The sequence below is a fragment of the Oncorhynchus keta genome, chromosome 7 (assembly GCF_023373465.1).
Source record: "Oncorhynchus keta strain PuntledgeMale-10-30-2019 chromosome 7, Oket_V2, whole genome shotgun sequence".
NCBI lineage: Eukaryota > Metazoa > Chordata > Actinopteri > Salmoniformes > Salmonidae > Oncorhynchus > Oncorhynchus keta.
In genome coordinates this window covers 37368940-37386129 of record NC_068427.1, presented here as the reverse complement: position 1 = coordinate 37386129, position 17190 = coordinate 37368940, and the positions used below count along the sequence as shown (strand labels likewise).

At 44.3% G+C, this 17190-nt stretch overlaps 1 protein-coding gene across 5 annotated transcripts in view; it reads left to right on the top strand.

Annotated features, from left to right (window-relative positions):
• Positions 1–17190, top strand: part of LOC118385854 (semaphorin-5B-like) — a 355620-nt gene that overhangs the window by 244343 nt on the left and 94087 nt on the right. For all 5 annotated transcript variants that reach the window (XM_052522729.1, XM_052522727.1, XM_052522725.1 and 2 more), the window contains exons 10-12: positions 10131–10266; positions 11018–11228; positions 11467–11674. In XM_052522729.1, coding sequence (XP_052378689.1) covers positions 10131–10266; positions 11018–11228; positions 11467–11674 — 555 coding nt within the window. The remainder of the gene's footprint in view (positions 1–10130; positions 10267–11017; positions 11229–11466; positions 11675–17190) is intronic.

Below are 17190 nucleotides of genomic sequence, written 5' to 3'. Positions count from 1 at the left end.
CACCAGCCAACCATAGGGGAACACCAGCCAACCATAGGGAACACCAGCCAACCATAGGGAACACCAGCCAACCATAGGGGAACATCAGCCAGCCATAGGGGAACATCAGCCAGCCATAGGGGAACACCAGCCAGCCATAGGGGAACACCAGCCAACCATAGGGAACATCAGCCAGCCATAGGGGAACATCAGCCAGCCATAGGGGAACATCAGCCAGCTATAGGGGAACATCAGCCAGCCATAGGGGAACACCAGCCAACCATAGGGGAACACCAGCCAACCATAGGGGAACACCAGCCAACCATAGGGAACACCAGCCAACCATAGGGGAACGTTAGCCAGCCGTAGGGGAACATCAGCCAGACATAGGGGAACATCAGCCAGACATAGGGGAACATCAGCCAGCATTGGGGAACACCCGCCAGCCATACGGGAACATCAGCCAGCATAGGGGAACATCAGCCAGACATAGAGGAACATCAGCCAGACATAGGGGAACATCAGCCAGACATAGGGGAACATCAGCCAGACATAGGGGAACATCAGCCATCCGTAGGGGAACACCAGCCAGACGTAGGGGAACATCAGCCAGCCATAGGGGAACACCAGCCAGACATAGGGGAACACCAGCCAACCATAGGGAACACCAGCCAGACATAGGGGAACATCAGCCAGCCATAGGGGAACACCAGCCAACCATAGGGGAACACCAGCCAACCATAGGGGAACACCAGCCAACCATAGGGAACACCAGCCAGCCATAGGGGAACACCAGCCAGCCGTAGGGGAACATCAACCAGCCGTAGGGGAACATTAGCCAATCATAGGGAACACCAGCCAGACATAGGGGAACACCAGCCAGCCGTAGGGGAACATCAACCAGCCGTAGGGGAACATTAGCCAATCATAGGGAACACCAGCCAGACATAGGGGAACAATACAGTGTCAACCTGTCTGACCGGCTGGCTGGTTTGAGAAAATGAAGGGCACTCCAGATTATATATTTTTCTGTCCTCCCTGGGCTACGTCCCAAATGGCACCGTATTACCTATATACAGTAGTGCACTGCTACTTGTGCACTATATAGTGAATATATAGGGAACAGGCCAGGCTGACCCTCCCTTCTTCCCCTCTTCCCTTCATCCAATCATCCCTGTCTTTCTCCCTCTCTGGTCCCCTCCATATCAAGACATGAATACGGAGTGAGCTGAGTGTGATTAAGAGGTTCTGTTTTACAGTTTTTCTCAATTGCTAAAACACTAAAACCCATTGGCTGAACAAACTTCTCAGTTGCCTGGACTCATTTAGCTAATTATGCAGTCTGTTGTCAATACTTTAAACCACTTCACATGATAAAACACAATTTGCAGATCTCACTTAGACTTTTCAGCAAAACTCTAAACACATTCTCATTCTCAAAACACATTCTGCACTCTAATGCACATGTCATCCATACTGGTAAACACAAGTGGCAACAATCAAATACAAATAGAGAACATATGTCATTGATTGAACACAACCCCTCAAAATTGATTTAACCTGTTTCAAATGATGTGACACAACCAATATAAGCCAGTTCAGAGAGCAAACAGGTTGTTGAAGGTGGGAAGGAGAAAGTCTGAGAATGGATACTGTAGTACAGTGCATTGTAGGCTGTATACTGTACAATGGATGAATTGTATGGCCCTAAACATTGTGCTTTCAATTTATTAACAGTACTGACTGCTCAATAGATTTTGACTGGTTGCAGGTTCATATCAACAAAGAACAATAATTACAGTATCACAGAGACAAAGGACAAGTTTGTGAGATGCAGGGTACAGTACTGTAAAAATAGGGGTACAAGGAGGAGGAAGAACAAAAAACTAAATTGCAAAGTGCAAAGCAGAGTAGTAATTTCTGATCAATTTTGAGCTACTATGATAGAACATGATTTCGTTCATCAAAAGACAATGACGGAAAAATATAAAAAAAATGTAGATTAAAAATGTACTTCTCCCTGAGAATAGTATGTTTTGAACAATGTGTTTTCCATTATTCGGTATATTGTTTACTGACTGCTTGAGAGTGTATATCATTTTGATCACTTTGTTTATGATTTGAGAGCAGTGTTTGATTTTGAACAAAGGTAAAACTGTTTTGAGGCGAATGTTTCATTTTGCAAGAGGAGTCAGAGGTTATGTAAATAGTGCTTCAAGATGAGGTTCTGTGTTTAATGTTTTCAGGAAATGGAGTAAGTTTTCTGAAATTGTGTTTTAGCAATTGAGAAATACTCTAATACCAGAGGGACTCAGGGAACAGGCCAGGAGAGAGAGAGAGAGAGCAGGGAGATAGAAAGTGAGAGAGAGTTAGAGTTTTTATAAAACCTTTTTTTTGTACTTAATTATTAACACTAATAATGGCACACTGTGCCTGTTCAGAAATTAAACAACACATGTGTCATTCCTAATAAAAAATAGATTCAATGAAATAAAAAACAGATATATACGTTCAACTTATTTAATCAACAAACAATAGTTTCCCCTCCTCCACAAAACAAATCGCTCCTTCATAAGCCCACTTCTCCTCAAACAATAGTTTCCCCTCCTCCACAAAACAAATCGCTCCTTCATAAGCCCACTTCTCCTCAAACAATAGTTTCCCCTCCTCCACAAAACAAATCGCTCCTTCATAAGCCCACTTCTCCTCAAACAATAGTTTCCCCTCCTCCACAAAACAAATCGCTCCTTCATAAGCCCACTTCTCCTCAAACAATAGTTTCCCCTCCTCCACAAAACAAATCGCTCCTTCATAAGCCCACTTCTCCTCAAACAATGGGAGGTCTTTTACAGCTGAGAAGAACTCAAAATCCACTTTTATCCTTTAAAAACACATCTTACATCCTGCCCATATGCCGTGTCTATTTAATGTTTCCTACTCAGAACAATGGACATCTAAGCTTGTCCGAAAATAAAATGGAACAGCTGACATTTTCTTTTCTGTTGCTTACTGTATTGAAACCCCAAAATAAAAACAGTGTTATGAAAATCTCCCCTACAGCTGTAAACAAAGACTCCAGTACTTCAAAGAGAGGCTTTATCCTCTCACACTCCATAAAACAATGAAACATTGTATCTCTTATGTTACAAAGAGGACATCCATCTCCAACATCTGAGTTAATAACAGATACAAAAGCAAACTGCAATGATGCCATGAAAAATCCTGCATTGCCCTTTTGTAACGTTGGCTTGTACAATGCTCTCCTTTTAACGCCTTTCTTTCTGACTCTGGGATACGTACGGGGTGTAATCCCTAGTCTTGATATGGGTTGTTTTCATCTTGTACCTTCTTCTTGGGATTATTAAGCATAAACCACTTTTTACTGACAGAGCCTTCATGCAGCTTCCCAGCAGTTGTCCGACAATCCTTTCTGACCTAACCCCCAAATGTTCAGCCACACGTCCTCCATCCATTAAGGTGGGCTCAGCCATGGCCATTAACTGTTTTACGGTGATGATTTTTCCCTTCACCAGAATCTTGGACAAATGTGGAACAGCTGCAGTTGTACAATCCCATACACCAGAGGTTCCTCCAGCAGCCAATGCACTGACTCCGCTGGAGAACGTCTGAACCTTCCTTATGCTGAAAAACCCTAAGAAGGCCTCTGTAAAATGGAAGTACTCCCTCCCTAGAAATCTGGCTACTATCAACCAGAAATAAAGCCTTCTTGCCACCCAAACCACATTTTCCGGTCCATAAAGCAAACTTTGAATAAACTGATACCGGAAAGCAGCAGCCTTACTAGCAAGATGTACAAGACCTTGTCCCCCCTCCTCTTTTGACCCAATGATATTTAGCCCAAAGTGAATCTACAATAATCGGCTGTATTTTAGCCAGAAGACCAGATGGTGGCTCTAAACATGACAACCAATGCCACAGTGCAGAGGCAACCATATTGTTAACAATAATAGTGCGCCCACTGTACACCATCTCCTCATCCTCCCTTCTACCATTTCAAGCACCCCATTCCAATTTTTTTCCATTGTCCCATCATCCCCTAGGTACACTTCAAGATACTTTAACCCTCCCTTACACCATTCCAGCCCCCCTGGCAAAGCCAGACCATTTCCCAATCTGCAAAGCACAACTTTTTCCCAATTTACCTTTGCAGAGGATATTCCCCTAAACCGATCATCCACGAGACTCAAACTATCCACCTCAGCTTAATTTTTCACTGAAATAACTACATCCTCAGCATAGGTTGAGAGAGGAGTAGGAGGAATATTCTCTGAAAGATACACCCCTTCAATGCGACTTCTAATGCTATTTAGCAGTGGCTCTATAGAGATGGCATATAACATTCCTGACAAAAAACACCCCTGCCTAATACCTCTACACACTTTAAAAGGAGCACTCAAGCTACCGTTCATTTTCAATGCAATTTCAGTGTCACCATATATCACCCTGATCATGACAATATAACCACAGCTGAAAACAAATGCCTCAAAAGTGTGTCATAAGCATTTATGTTCAACTCGGTCAAATGCCTTTTCCTGATCAATTGAAATTAGACCAGCATCCAACCCAATAGCCCTAGAAACGTCAAAACAATCCAGAATCGGAGAAATGTTATCCCCTATCTGCCTGCCAGGAACACAGTAGGACTGATCCGTATGATTTGCCCCATCACCTCCCTTAGCCTGTTGGATAAAGCCGTGGACAGGATCTTATAATCAGTGCACAATAAAGTCACTGGCCTCCAGTTATTCAGTTCTTCACTAGTGTCACCCTTTTTTGGCAGATGGGTGAGGACAGCTCTCCTGCAGCTTATCGGTAGTAACCCTTCAGTCAAACTATCATTAGCTACTGCTAGCCAATCCTCTCCTAACATGGCCCAAAATACTTTAAAAAGTCAATGGGAAGCCCATCAATGCTTGGTGCACATCCATTTTCCATGTCTTTTAATGCAATGCATAGCTCCTGCAAAGACAATGGTTGCTCTAGCTCTACCTTCTGCAGCCACCTGTGGGAGCCCATCAAGGATCTGCTGTGTCACTGTTTTATCCTCTTTGTACTCACACTTGTAGAGCATCAAACTCGACTGCCCTCTTTCTAATTTCACTTGGGATAGTGAGCTCTTGTCCAACAGCTGATTTGAGGCAATGAGTAATTCTTCTTTGTCCATTCTTTTTTTATCTAAACCGAATAAACATGTGGATGAGGGATCCATTTCAGAGACTCCCTGAAACTTTCTTCTCACCAATGCCCCCTGTGCTATGATGCCCAACAGGTCTGGCAATGGGGTTTTTTCCCTCTTGAGTGGCTGAGTATGGCCTCAATCTCCTGTGGTCTCAACCAATGTCAGGAGTTCCACTATTCCAGGCTCTGGGACGTTCATTGATCTGGTGATGTCTCTGGTGACATTCATTGTGTACTGAATCTGGATTTTCACCACTGTTTAAGGGATACAAAACTAGCCTTTGAGACCTCCACCTCTCCCAGAAAAAAACTACAACATTTATAACCTGGCCAGAGAGATGGTGATCTCTCTCAAATGGGCCCATGTGTACTGTCTTGTGCCTCCATGTTGGCTCCGCCAAATATCACACAGTTCATATGATACAATAAGGCAATATTGTTACAAGAAGAGGTTCTTTGTGGTTTCTATCTAAATCACTGACTGAGCAGTTAAAGTTCCCAGCAAGAAATAAATAATAATCTTCAGTGTTACATTTCTCAATGGTATTTGAATAGCAACACCCCCACTTTTTGAGCTTTTATGACTACACACCACCAAACAACCTGACTCAGCAGGAATCTTTACACAATGCTGGCAAATACGTCTTTCAAACCCCAACCCTCCGTGAGTGGCCACTGCAACTGGTCCCACACACTGGTTGCACGCTGGAGAAAAAACACCTCAACTATCACATCACCCTTATATGTGTTTAGTGACATTGAGACAAAGATAACATTAAAACAACTAAACAATATATATACACATATTGAAAACACACCGTAACCGCGTCCCGGCTCACTGACAGCATATATCTGTGTGTGTGTGTGTGTGTGTGTGTGTGTGTGTGTGTGTGTGTGTGTGTGTGTGTGTGTGTGTGTGTGTGTGTGTGTGTGTGTGTGTGTGTGTGTGTGTTTGTGTGTGTGTATGAGAGAGAGAGAGTTACAATACCACATTGTGAATGGACTGTGTGTGAATCCTAGACTCACTGACCACGGTGCAGAATCCTAGACTCACTGACCACAGTGCAGAATCCTAGACTCACTGACCACAGTGCAGAATCCTAGACTCACTGACCACAGTGCAGAATCCTAGACTCACTGACCACGGTGCAGAATCCTAGACTCACTGACCACAGTGCAGAATCCTAGACTCACTGACCACAGTGCAGAATCCTAGACTCACTGACCACGGTGCAGAATCCTAGACTCACTGACCACGGTGCAGAATCCTAGACTCACTGACCACGGTGCAGAATCCTAGACTCACTGACCACAGTGCAGAATCCTAGACTCACTGACCACAGTGCAGAATCCTAGACTCACTGACCACAGTGCAGAATCCTAGACTCACTGACCACGGTGCAGAATCCTAGACTCACTGACCACGGTGCAGAATCCTAGACTCACTGACCACGGTGCAGAATCCTAGACTCACTGACCACAGTGCAGAATCCTAGACTCACTTACTACGGTGCAGAATCCTAGACTCACTGACCACAGTGCAGAATCCTAGACTCACTTACCACGGTGCAGAAGACTCAGACTCACTGACCACAGTGCAGAATCCTAGACTCACTGACCACGGTGCAGAATCCTAGACTCACTGACCACAGTGCAGAATCCTAGACTCACTTACTACGGTGCAGAATCCTAGACTCACTGACCACAGTGCAGAATCCTAGACTCACTTACCACGGTGCAGAAGACTCAGACTCACTGACCACGGTGCAGCATCTTAGACTCACTGACCACAGTGCAGAATCCTAGACTCACTGACCACGGTGCAGAAATCTCAGACTCACTAACCACAGTGCAGAATCCTAGACTCACTGACCACAGTGCAGAAGTCTCAGACTCACTGACCACAGTGCAGAATCCTAGAAACAAGCTATTGTTAGTTTGCAGGCTGACACACACATCCACACACTCTCTCTGTCTCTCTGAAGTAGCTGCTGTTTATTCTGCTGCAGGCTGTTTTTACTCCTCATAGTACAGTCAATGAGCCACCTGTTTCCCATCTCCTTTGTTTGTGTTGAGCTCATTTTGTGGCATCGCTCGCCCCCACGGAACTGACAGTGTTAATGTATTTGACTCATTTTGTGGCATCGCTCGCCCCCACGGAACTGACAGTGTTATTGTATTTGACTCATTTTGTGGCATCGCTCGCCCCCACGGAACTGACAGTGTTAATGTATTTGACTCATTTTGTGGCATCGCTCGCCCCCACGGAACTGACAGTGTTAATGTATTTGACTCATTTTGTGGCATCGCTCGCCCCCCACGGAACTGACAGTGTTAATGTATTTGACTCATTTTGTGGCATCGCTCGCCCCACGGAACTGACAGTGTTATTGTATTTGACTCATTTTGTGGCATCGCTCGCCCCCACGGAACTGACAGTGTTATTGTATTTGACTCATTTTGTGGCATCGCTCGCCCCCACGGAACTGACAGTGTTATTGTATTTGACTCATTTTGTGGCATCGCTCGCCCCCACGGAACTGACAGTGTTATTGTATTTGACTCATTTTGTGGCATCGCTCGCCCCCACGGAACTGACAGTGTTATTGTATTTGACTCATTTTGTGGCATCGCTCGCCCCCACGGAACTGACAGTGTTATTGTATTTGACTCATTTTGTGGCATCGCTCGCCCCCACGGAACTGACAGTGTTATTGTATTTGACTCATTTTGTGGCATCGCTCGCCCCCACGGAACTGACAGTGTTATTGTATTTGACTCATTTTGTGGCATCGCTCGCCCCCACGGAACTGACAGTGTTATTGTATTTGACTCATTTTGTGGCATCGCTCGCCCCCACGGAACTGACAGTGTTATTGTATTTGACTCATTTTGTGGCATCGCTCGCCCCCACGGAACTGACAGTGTTATTGTATTTGACTCATTTTGTGGCATCGCTCGCCCCCACGGAACTGACAGTGTTATTGTATTTGACTCATTTTGTGGCATCGCTCGCCCCCACGGAACTGACAGTGTTATTGTATTTGACTCATTTTGTGGCATCGCTCGCCCCCACGGAACTGACAGTGTTATTGTATTTGACTCATTTTGTGGCATTGGCCACCCCCCAGGGTACTACTGACAGTGTTAATGTATTTGACTCATTTTGTGGCATTGGCCACCCCCCAGGGTACTACTGACAGTGTTAATGTATTTGACTCATTTTGTGGCATCGGCCACCCCCCAGGGTACTACTGACAGTGTTAATGTATTTGACTCATTTTGTGGCATCGGCCACCCCCCAGGGTACTACTGACAGTGTTAATGTATTTGACTCATTTTGTGGCATTGGCCGACCCCCAGAGTACTACTGACAGTGTTAATGTATTTGACTCATTTTGTGGCATCGGCCACCCCCCAGGGTACTACTGACAGTGTTAATGTATTTGACTCATTTTGTGGCATCGGCCACCCCCCAGGGTACTACTGACAGTGTTAATGTATTTGACTCATTTTGTGGCATCGGCCACCCCCCAGGGTACTACTGACAGTGTTAATGTATTTGACTCATTTTGTGGCATCGGCCACCCCCCAGGGTACTACTGACAGTGTTAATGTATTTGACTCATTTTGTGGCATTGGCCACCCCCCAGGGTACTACTGACAGTGTTAATGTATTTGACTCATTTTGTGGCATCGGCCACCCCCCAGGGTACTACTGACAGTGTTAATGTATTTGACTCATTTTGTGGCATTGGCCACCCCCCAGGGTACTACTGACAGTGTTAATGTATTTCTACAGAGCTTAATGGGACCTCCACAATGGTTGCTGGATACACTTATATAAGAACAATACACTTATATGAGGACAATACAATTACATAAGGCATGAATGGAATATAGTGTACAAAATGTACTCTGCAAGAACAGAACATAGTAAGACCATAACCGATATATAAACTTATATAACAAGAACATAACAGGAGAGTTACTCTATAGGGCCCTATTGTATCATAGTCCTCACCATCTCCGTCCTACAGTACACCAGCCCAGTTATGAGTGTGCTGGCATCCACACAAAGGAGAGCACAGAGTTTATTGTACAGTAAAATCTGTTCAGTGTAGAGCACTACTGACACACACACACAGCAGAAATGGATGATGTGTTAAATGCATCTGTAAAATATGAGACTTTCAGACAGACGTAGTGATTCATTTGATTAATTTGACCTCTCAATTAGAGATATATATGGGCAACACTAACTTCTCTCTTCACTGAGTTTGTAACACTGTCTCTCTCTCTCTCTCCCTCACTCTCTCCCTCACTCACCTCCTCGCTCTCCCTCTCCCCCTCTCCCTCTTTCCCTCTCCCTCTCCCCCCTCTCTCTCCTCCCCCTTTCTCTCTCTCTCCCTCACTCACTCCCTCACTCTCCCTCTCCCCCTCTCCTCCCCCGTTCTCTCTCTCTCATTCTCTCTCTCTGTCTCCATCCCCCTTCTCTCTCTCTCATTCTCTCTCTCCATTTTCTTCTCTCTTTCTCTCTCTTTCTCTCCCTCCCTCCCTCCCTCCCTCCCTCCCTCCCTCCCTCCCTCCCTCCCTCCCTCCCTCCCTCCCTCCCTCCCTCCCTCCCTCCCTCCCTCCCTCCCTCCCTCCCTCCCTCCCTCCCCCCTCTCTCTCTCTCTCTCTCTCTCTCTCTCTCTCTCTCTCTCTCTCTCTCTCTCTCTCCCTCTCTCTCCTCCCCATTCCCATTTCTCTCCCTCTCCCTTCCCCCTCTCTTTCTCTCTCTCTCTTCCCCCTTTTCTCTCTCTCTCTCTCTCTCTCTCTCTCTCTCTCTCTCTCTCTCTCTCTCTCTCTCTCTCTCTCTCTCTCTCTCTCTCTCTCTCTCTCTCTCACACACACACACAAACTCTCCCTCTGCCTCCCTCCTATCTCTCCTTTCTCTGTCTGTCCTACAGGAACAGTATAGCAGCGTCTGCAGTGTGTGCATTTAACCTTAGCTCCATCACCCAGGCCTTCAACGGGCCCTTCCGTTCCCAGGAGAACCCCCGCTCTACCTGGCTGTCCACCCCCAACCCCATCCCCAACTTCCAGGTTAGTGCTGGTCTGGAGGGTAATCCTGCCCACCCTGTGTATCCCTAGAACCAGGACGAAAGGACACTGCATCTAGGAGGCATTTGATATAAGAACTAGGGATCATGCACCACATAGCCCACATCATTTAAGAAATGCAACCGTAGCTTTTTGCAGCAATTCATGTCATCCAGTATTTAATAATGTCATTTAAGGAGCATATTGTTGCTGTAGCGTGCCAGATCCAGAGATGTTGTTTAGCCCAACAACAGTCATTACATTGTAACAGTCATTACATTGTAACAGTCATTACAATGTAACAGTCATTATCTTGTAGGTGTGAGTAAGTGTGATTACTAAAGGACAAAAGGAGAATGGAATGACCACAGCCTGAGACGTAGTATTCATTTAATCAAAACAATAATGACTGTGAACATGAGGCATTTTTCATTTTCATTATGTGGGTCTTTTCTCTTTCCCTCACTCTTTTTCCCCTCTTTCTCATGCTCTCTCTCTCTCTCTCTCTCTCTCTCTCTCTCTCTCTCTCTCTCTCTCTCTCTCACTCACTCACTCACTCACTCACTCACTCACTCACTCACTCACTCACTCACTCACTCACTCACTCACTCACTCACTCACTCACTCACTCACTCACTCACTCACTCACCCACTCACTCTCACTAAACCTCTCACTCCTCCCTCCCTCCCTCCCACCCGCCCGCCCGCCCGCCCGCCTGCCCGCCTCTCCCACCGCTCCTCCACCCCTCCTCAGTGTGGGACCATAGATGACGACGGCGGTCCTAACGATGGTCTGACGGAGCGCAGCCTCCAGGACGCCCAGCGGCTGTACCTGATGAACGACGTAGTGCAGCCCGTCTCTGTGGACCCCTTGGTCATGCAGGACGATGTGCGCTTCTCCAGGCTGGTAGTGGACATCGTACAGGGTCACGACACCCTCTACCACGTCATGTACATCGGCACAGGTCAGCACAGAGTTCAAATGTCAGGTGTCAAGGTCAATAGGTTAGACCCAATAATCAATCAATCATCAACCAATTAATTAATCAATCAATGCCGGCACCCTTCACTAGCTGTCTATCCAAAGGACGTTCTATTGACCTATTATAGGACCCTGAGTTTTCCCTAACCACATGACCTGACTGTATACAGTACAATCCAACAAATTCTCATCGTCCTCTTCCTCCTCTCTCCTCCAATCAGAATACGGCACCATCCTGAAGGCCCTGGCCACCACCAATAAGAGCCTTCAGGGGTGTTACCTGGAGGAGATCCAGCTCCTCCCCCCTGGGGTGCGGGAGCCAATCCTGAACCTGCAGATCCTTCACAGTGATAGGTCACTGTTTGTAGGACTCAACAACAGAGTTCTGAAGATTCCATTGGAGAGATGCTCCAACTACAAGACTGAGACGTGAGTTTCTTACATTTTTACAATTTGTACAAGTACACAAAAAGCCAAACTGGCCAACAAACCCAAACGTATAGGAGAGTACATGTTAGGAAAAGCTGCAACTTCATGACTGAGACATGAGTTCCTCAAATTGGGGATTATTACACATTCTCTATCACATCTCCGCGTTTCAGTATAGTTTCGGTATAGTTTCTGTAAACGTCCATAAAAGTGTACAGAGTGTTGTTTATTGCTTACTTGGAAACAACTTGCCTTTCTTTCATATAGCCGAAAACCTATAAACAGGTGTGCATATGTATTTCCTTAAATGCTATATTTAAAGTAGTTAGTTTAAATATAGCATTTAAAGGTTTTCAGCTATATGAAATGAAGGCAAGTTGTAATTGTATTTTTTTGTAATTGTATCAGTAACTTACTGTATTAATCAACAGTATGATACTGAGTAAACGGAAAACAGTAGATTAGCGTACGATGCACAATAAAGTACCATACATTTGTTTTACAGCACACCGTAAGACCTTTCTGTAATTTCAACAGTAAAACACCTTAGAATGCACAGTAAAATACCATATATTTTTTACATTCTTAATTATGATGCATTGTGGGAAAATGTTAGTAGGCGGGGAAGGAGTCTCTGGCTCATGAACATATTTTAAGGTGTGGCTTATAAGAGACTATATTTGTTACACCTGTGGGTGAGAATGCTGTATCCCCACATAACATTGTAATATACTTTCTTTTAGAAATACTTTAAACCTTGTTTTGAAATTCTACAGTAACTTGCAAGCCAATTGCTGCCAGTGATTTACTCTTATTCCAAATCCAGTAAAATGTTTGGAGCACCAAAAACCTTTTCAACACTAGTGGATGCATGGTATTGTTGTTTCTTACTTATTAACATATTTTCAGATGTGTCTTGTAAGAGTCTATATTTATTGTACGTTAGTGAGAGTGCAGTACCAATGTAAGTCATATGTAGTAGTTAAGCTTTTGTTAAGGCTTAAAGTGAATATTATATAAAACGCCAAATATCAGTTGGTATGCTGTAATACATAGTTAAATATTCACTATTAGTAGTTGCTGATTTTATTTTCAATACAATTCAGCAATAAAGTACTGTACTGCTGTTTTGCTATATATTTACTGCAGCATACTGTAAATGATGGTGCATTGCGTAGAAATATTGTGGGAGGAGAAAGAATCACTGCCTCAGTAACATTTTTAAGGCATGCTTTGGAAGTGGCTATATTTGTTGTTGAGAGTCCTGTACCAATTTAAGTGATATGAGGTAGTAGTTCTCTAACAATTAAATGTATACTGAACAAAGATATAAACGCAACATGCAACAATTTCAAAGATTTTACTGAGTTACAGTTCATATAAGGAAATCAATCACTTTAAATAAATTCATTAGACCCTGATCTATGGATTTCACATGACTGGGCAAGGGCGAAGCCATATGTGGGCATGGAAGGGCAAAGGCCGAGCTAGGCCCAGCCAATCAGAATGACTTGTTCCCCACAAAAGGGACTCATTACAGACATAATTCTCCTCGGGTTCATTAGCTGTCAGGATGGTTGGACTCAGACGATCTTGCAGGTGAAGAAGACTGAAGTTTTGTAGTGATTTTGTGTTATAGTTGTTGATGTAAAGAATATTTGTTGGTCGGTGGTGTGTAATGAAAAGCAAACAGACACTGCACTTGACACCCTTTTGAAATTGCTTATTCCAGTTACTAATAAGCACGCACCCATTAAGAAAATGACTGTACAAACTGTTAAATCTCCATGGATTGATGAGGAATTGAAAAATTGTATGGTTGAGAAGGATGAGGCAAAAGGAATAGCAAATAAGTCTGGCTACACAACTGATTGACAAACATATTGCAAATTGAGAAATCATGTGACTAAACTGAATAAAAAGAAGAAGAAACTACTCTCTGAAACAAAGACAAATTACATAAGGAATAATAGTAAAAAGCTTTTGAGCACCATAAATGACATTTTTGGGGAAAAGGCAAACTCAGCTCCATCATTCATTGAATCGGATGGCTCATTCATCACAAAATCGACTGATATTGACAACTACTTTAATGACCACATCGCTCGCGTCGCAAAATAAATGTATGCATACATGTTACTCAATCATTGCACCCACACTTCTCGCACACGTCAGCGAGCGTCTGCGTGGCCAGGCACTAAAATATAAATTGGTTCTATTTGTGACGTTCAACACGCTGCAAGTCCAGCCTCTCCCATCTCCTCATTGGTGTTTAGGAGCATAAACCCATGTGTGGGATTGAAAGATAAACTTAGGTCCACACTCAGGTTGGTTGTAGTAATGCTGTAAACTTGGTTGCCAACCACAATATAAAGTCCAAAGAAGAAAAAGAAGCTGAAGGAAGGAGGAGAGATGACGAGAAACAAATTTGTTTTACCGTTTTAGCTGTGGATTAATTGTCAGAGTAGAGGACCTTGTGCATTTCAGATAAAACAACCCAATGTTTATATACCAGGACAAATTAGCTAGCAACAGCAAGCTAGCTTGCTAAATTACTATAAGTGTTTAATGTTTTTTGACCTGTTGGTTCATAGCTTGTTTTGATATTTCAACCTGCGTGTCCTGCTCGCTTCTGGTGTGGGTGAATAAAATCAACTTCGACACACGCATGCGTGCGGTTTGGTCAGCATGTGAGGCAACAAATGGTGACACTACACATCGAACTATATCTGACCAAATTATGAAAGACAAGCATTGTACTTTTTTTGAATTCTGTAAAGTGAGTGTGGAAGAGGTAAAAAAATTATTGTATATCAACCATATCAAGACACCGGGGTCTGACAATCTGGATGAAAAATTACTGAGGATAATAGCAGATGATATTACTCCTCCTATTTTCCATATTTTCAATTCAAGCCCACTAGAAAGTGTGTTCCCACAGGTCTGGAGGGAAGCAAAGGTAATTCTGCTACCTAAGAATAGTAAAGCCACCTTTACTGGGCCAAATAAAGTGGTGGCAAGTAGCCTAGTGGTAAGAGTGTTAGACTAGTAACTGAAAGGTTGCAAGATCAAATCCCTGAGCTGACAAGGTAAAAATCTGGCGTTCTACCCCTGAACAAGGCAGTTAACCCACTGTTTCTAGGCCGTCATTGTAAACAAGAATGTGTTCTTAACTGACCTGCCTAGTAAAAAAAATAGCTGACCAATCAGCCTGTTACCAACCCTTAGTAAACTTAAGGGAAAAAATGTGTTTGACCAGATACAATGCTATTTTTATAGTAAACAAATTGACAACCAACTTTCAGCACGCTTATAGGAAAGGACATTCAACAAGCACAGCACTTGTACAATTGACTGATGATTGGCTGAGAGAAATTGATGATAAAAATATTGTGGGGGTTGTTTTGTTAGACTTCATTGTGGCTTTTGACATTATTGATCATAGTCTGCTGGTGGAAAAACGTATGTGTTATGACTTTACACCCCCTGCTATATTGTGGGTAAAGAGTTACCTGTCTAACAGAACACAGCGGGTGTTCTTTAATAGAAGCCTCTCAAACATAATCCAGGTAGAATCAGGAATTCCCCAGGGCAGCTGTCTAGATCCTTTACTTTTTTCAACCTTTACTAACGACATGTGTAGTGCTATAATGTGGATAAAGAGTTATCTGTCTAACATAACACAGAGGGTGTTCTTTAATGGAAGCCTATATAGGACAATAGGCAAGCAGCTTGGTGAGAAGGCAACAACTGTTGGCGCAATTATTAGAAAATGGAGGAAGTTCAAGATGACGGTCAATCACCCTCGGTCTGGGGCTCCATGCTAGATCTCACCTCGTGGGGCATCAATGATCATGAGGAAGGTGAGAGATCAGCCCAGAACTACACGGCAGGACCTGGTCAATGACCCGAAGAGAGCTGGGACCACAGTCTCAATGAAAACCATTAGTAACACCCTACACCGTCATGGATTAAAATCCTGCAGCACACGCAAGGTCACCCTGCTCAAGCCAGCGCATGTCCAGGCCCGTCTGAAGTTTGCCAATGACCATCTGGATAATCCAGAGGAGGAATGGGAGAAGGTCATGTGGTCTGATGAGACAAAAATAGAGCTTTTTGGTCTAAACTCCACTCGCCGTTTTTGGAGGAAGACGAAGGATGAGTACAACCCCAAGAACACCATCCCAACTGTGAAGCATGGCCACATGGCAACATCATTCTTTGGGGATGCTTTTCTGCAAAGGGGACAGGACGACTGCACCGTATTGAGCGGAGGATGGATGGGGCCATGTATCACGAGATCTTGGCCAACAACCTCCTTCCCTCGGTAAGAGCATTGAAGATGGGTCGTGGCTGGGTCTTCCAGCACGACAACGACCCGAAACACACAGCCAGGGCAACTAAGGAGTGGCTCCGTAAGAAGCATCTCAAGGTCCTGGAGTGGCCTAGCCAGTCTCCAGACCTGAACCCAATAGAACATCTTTGGAGGGAGCTGAAAGTCCGTATTGCCCAGCGACAGCCCTGAAACTTGAAGGATCTGGAGGTTTGTATGGAGGAGTGGGCCAAAATCCCTGCTGCAGTGTGTGCAAACCGGGTCAAGAACTACAGGAAATGTACGATCTATGTAATTGCAAACAAAGGTTTCTGTACCAAATATTAAGTTCTGCTTTTCTGATGTATCAAATACGTATGTCATGCAATAAAATGCAAATGAATTACTTTAAAATTATGCAATGTGATTTCCTGGATTTTTGTTTTAGAGGAGGGGCCCCGGTATTGACCCTTGGGGCACGCCCACATCATAGCTAAGAGTGGGCGACAGCGCATTACTCACTCTGACACACTGAGTTCTTCTGCCTTCAAGATATGATTTCATCCATCTCAAGGCATCGGGGAAAAGTTTAACTTTGACAATATTGTGATGAGAACCTTGTGGTTAACAGTATCAAAAGTCTTCCTTAGGTCCAGAAACACAGCCCCAACAATGCCCCCTTTGTCCATCTTGCACCTCACATTTTCCATAACAAAGCAGTTGGCCATTTCTTTGGAGTGTTTTGCTTTGAAGCCAAACTGTATGGAGTGTAATGTGAAGGAGCTGTTGTTGAGGTGGGCAATCAGTTGTTCTGCTACACACTTTTCCTTCGACACCACATGTAGTATACTAATAGGCCTGTAGTTACTAACGTCAGCAGGGTCACCCGATTCTACTTCCGGCGCCGACAGAGATGGCCACCTCACTTCGCGTTCCTAGGAAACTATGTAGTGTTTATTTTTTTTAACCTTTATTTCTTACATTGGCACCCCAGGTAATCTTAGGTTTTATTACATACAGTCGGGAGGAACTACTGGATATAAGAGCCACGTCAACTCACCATCATTACGACCAGGAATATGACTCTCCCAAAGTGGATCCTCTGTTTTGCCCACCACCCAGCACAATGGATCGGATCCCAGCCGGCGAATCAAAACAACGACGCCGTAAAAGGGGCAGACGAAGTGTTCTTCTGGTCAGGCTC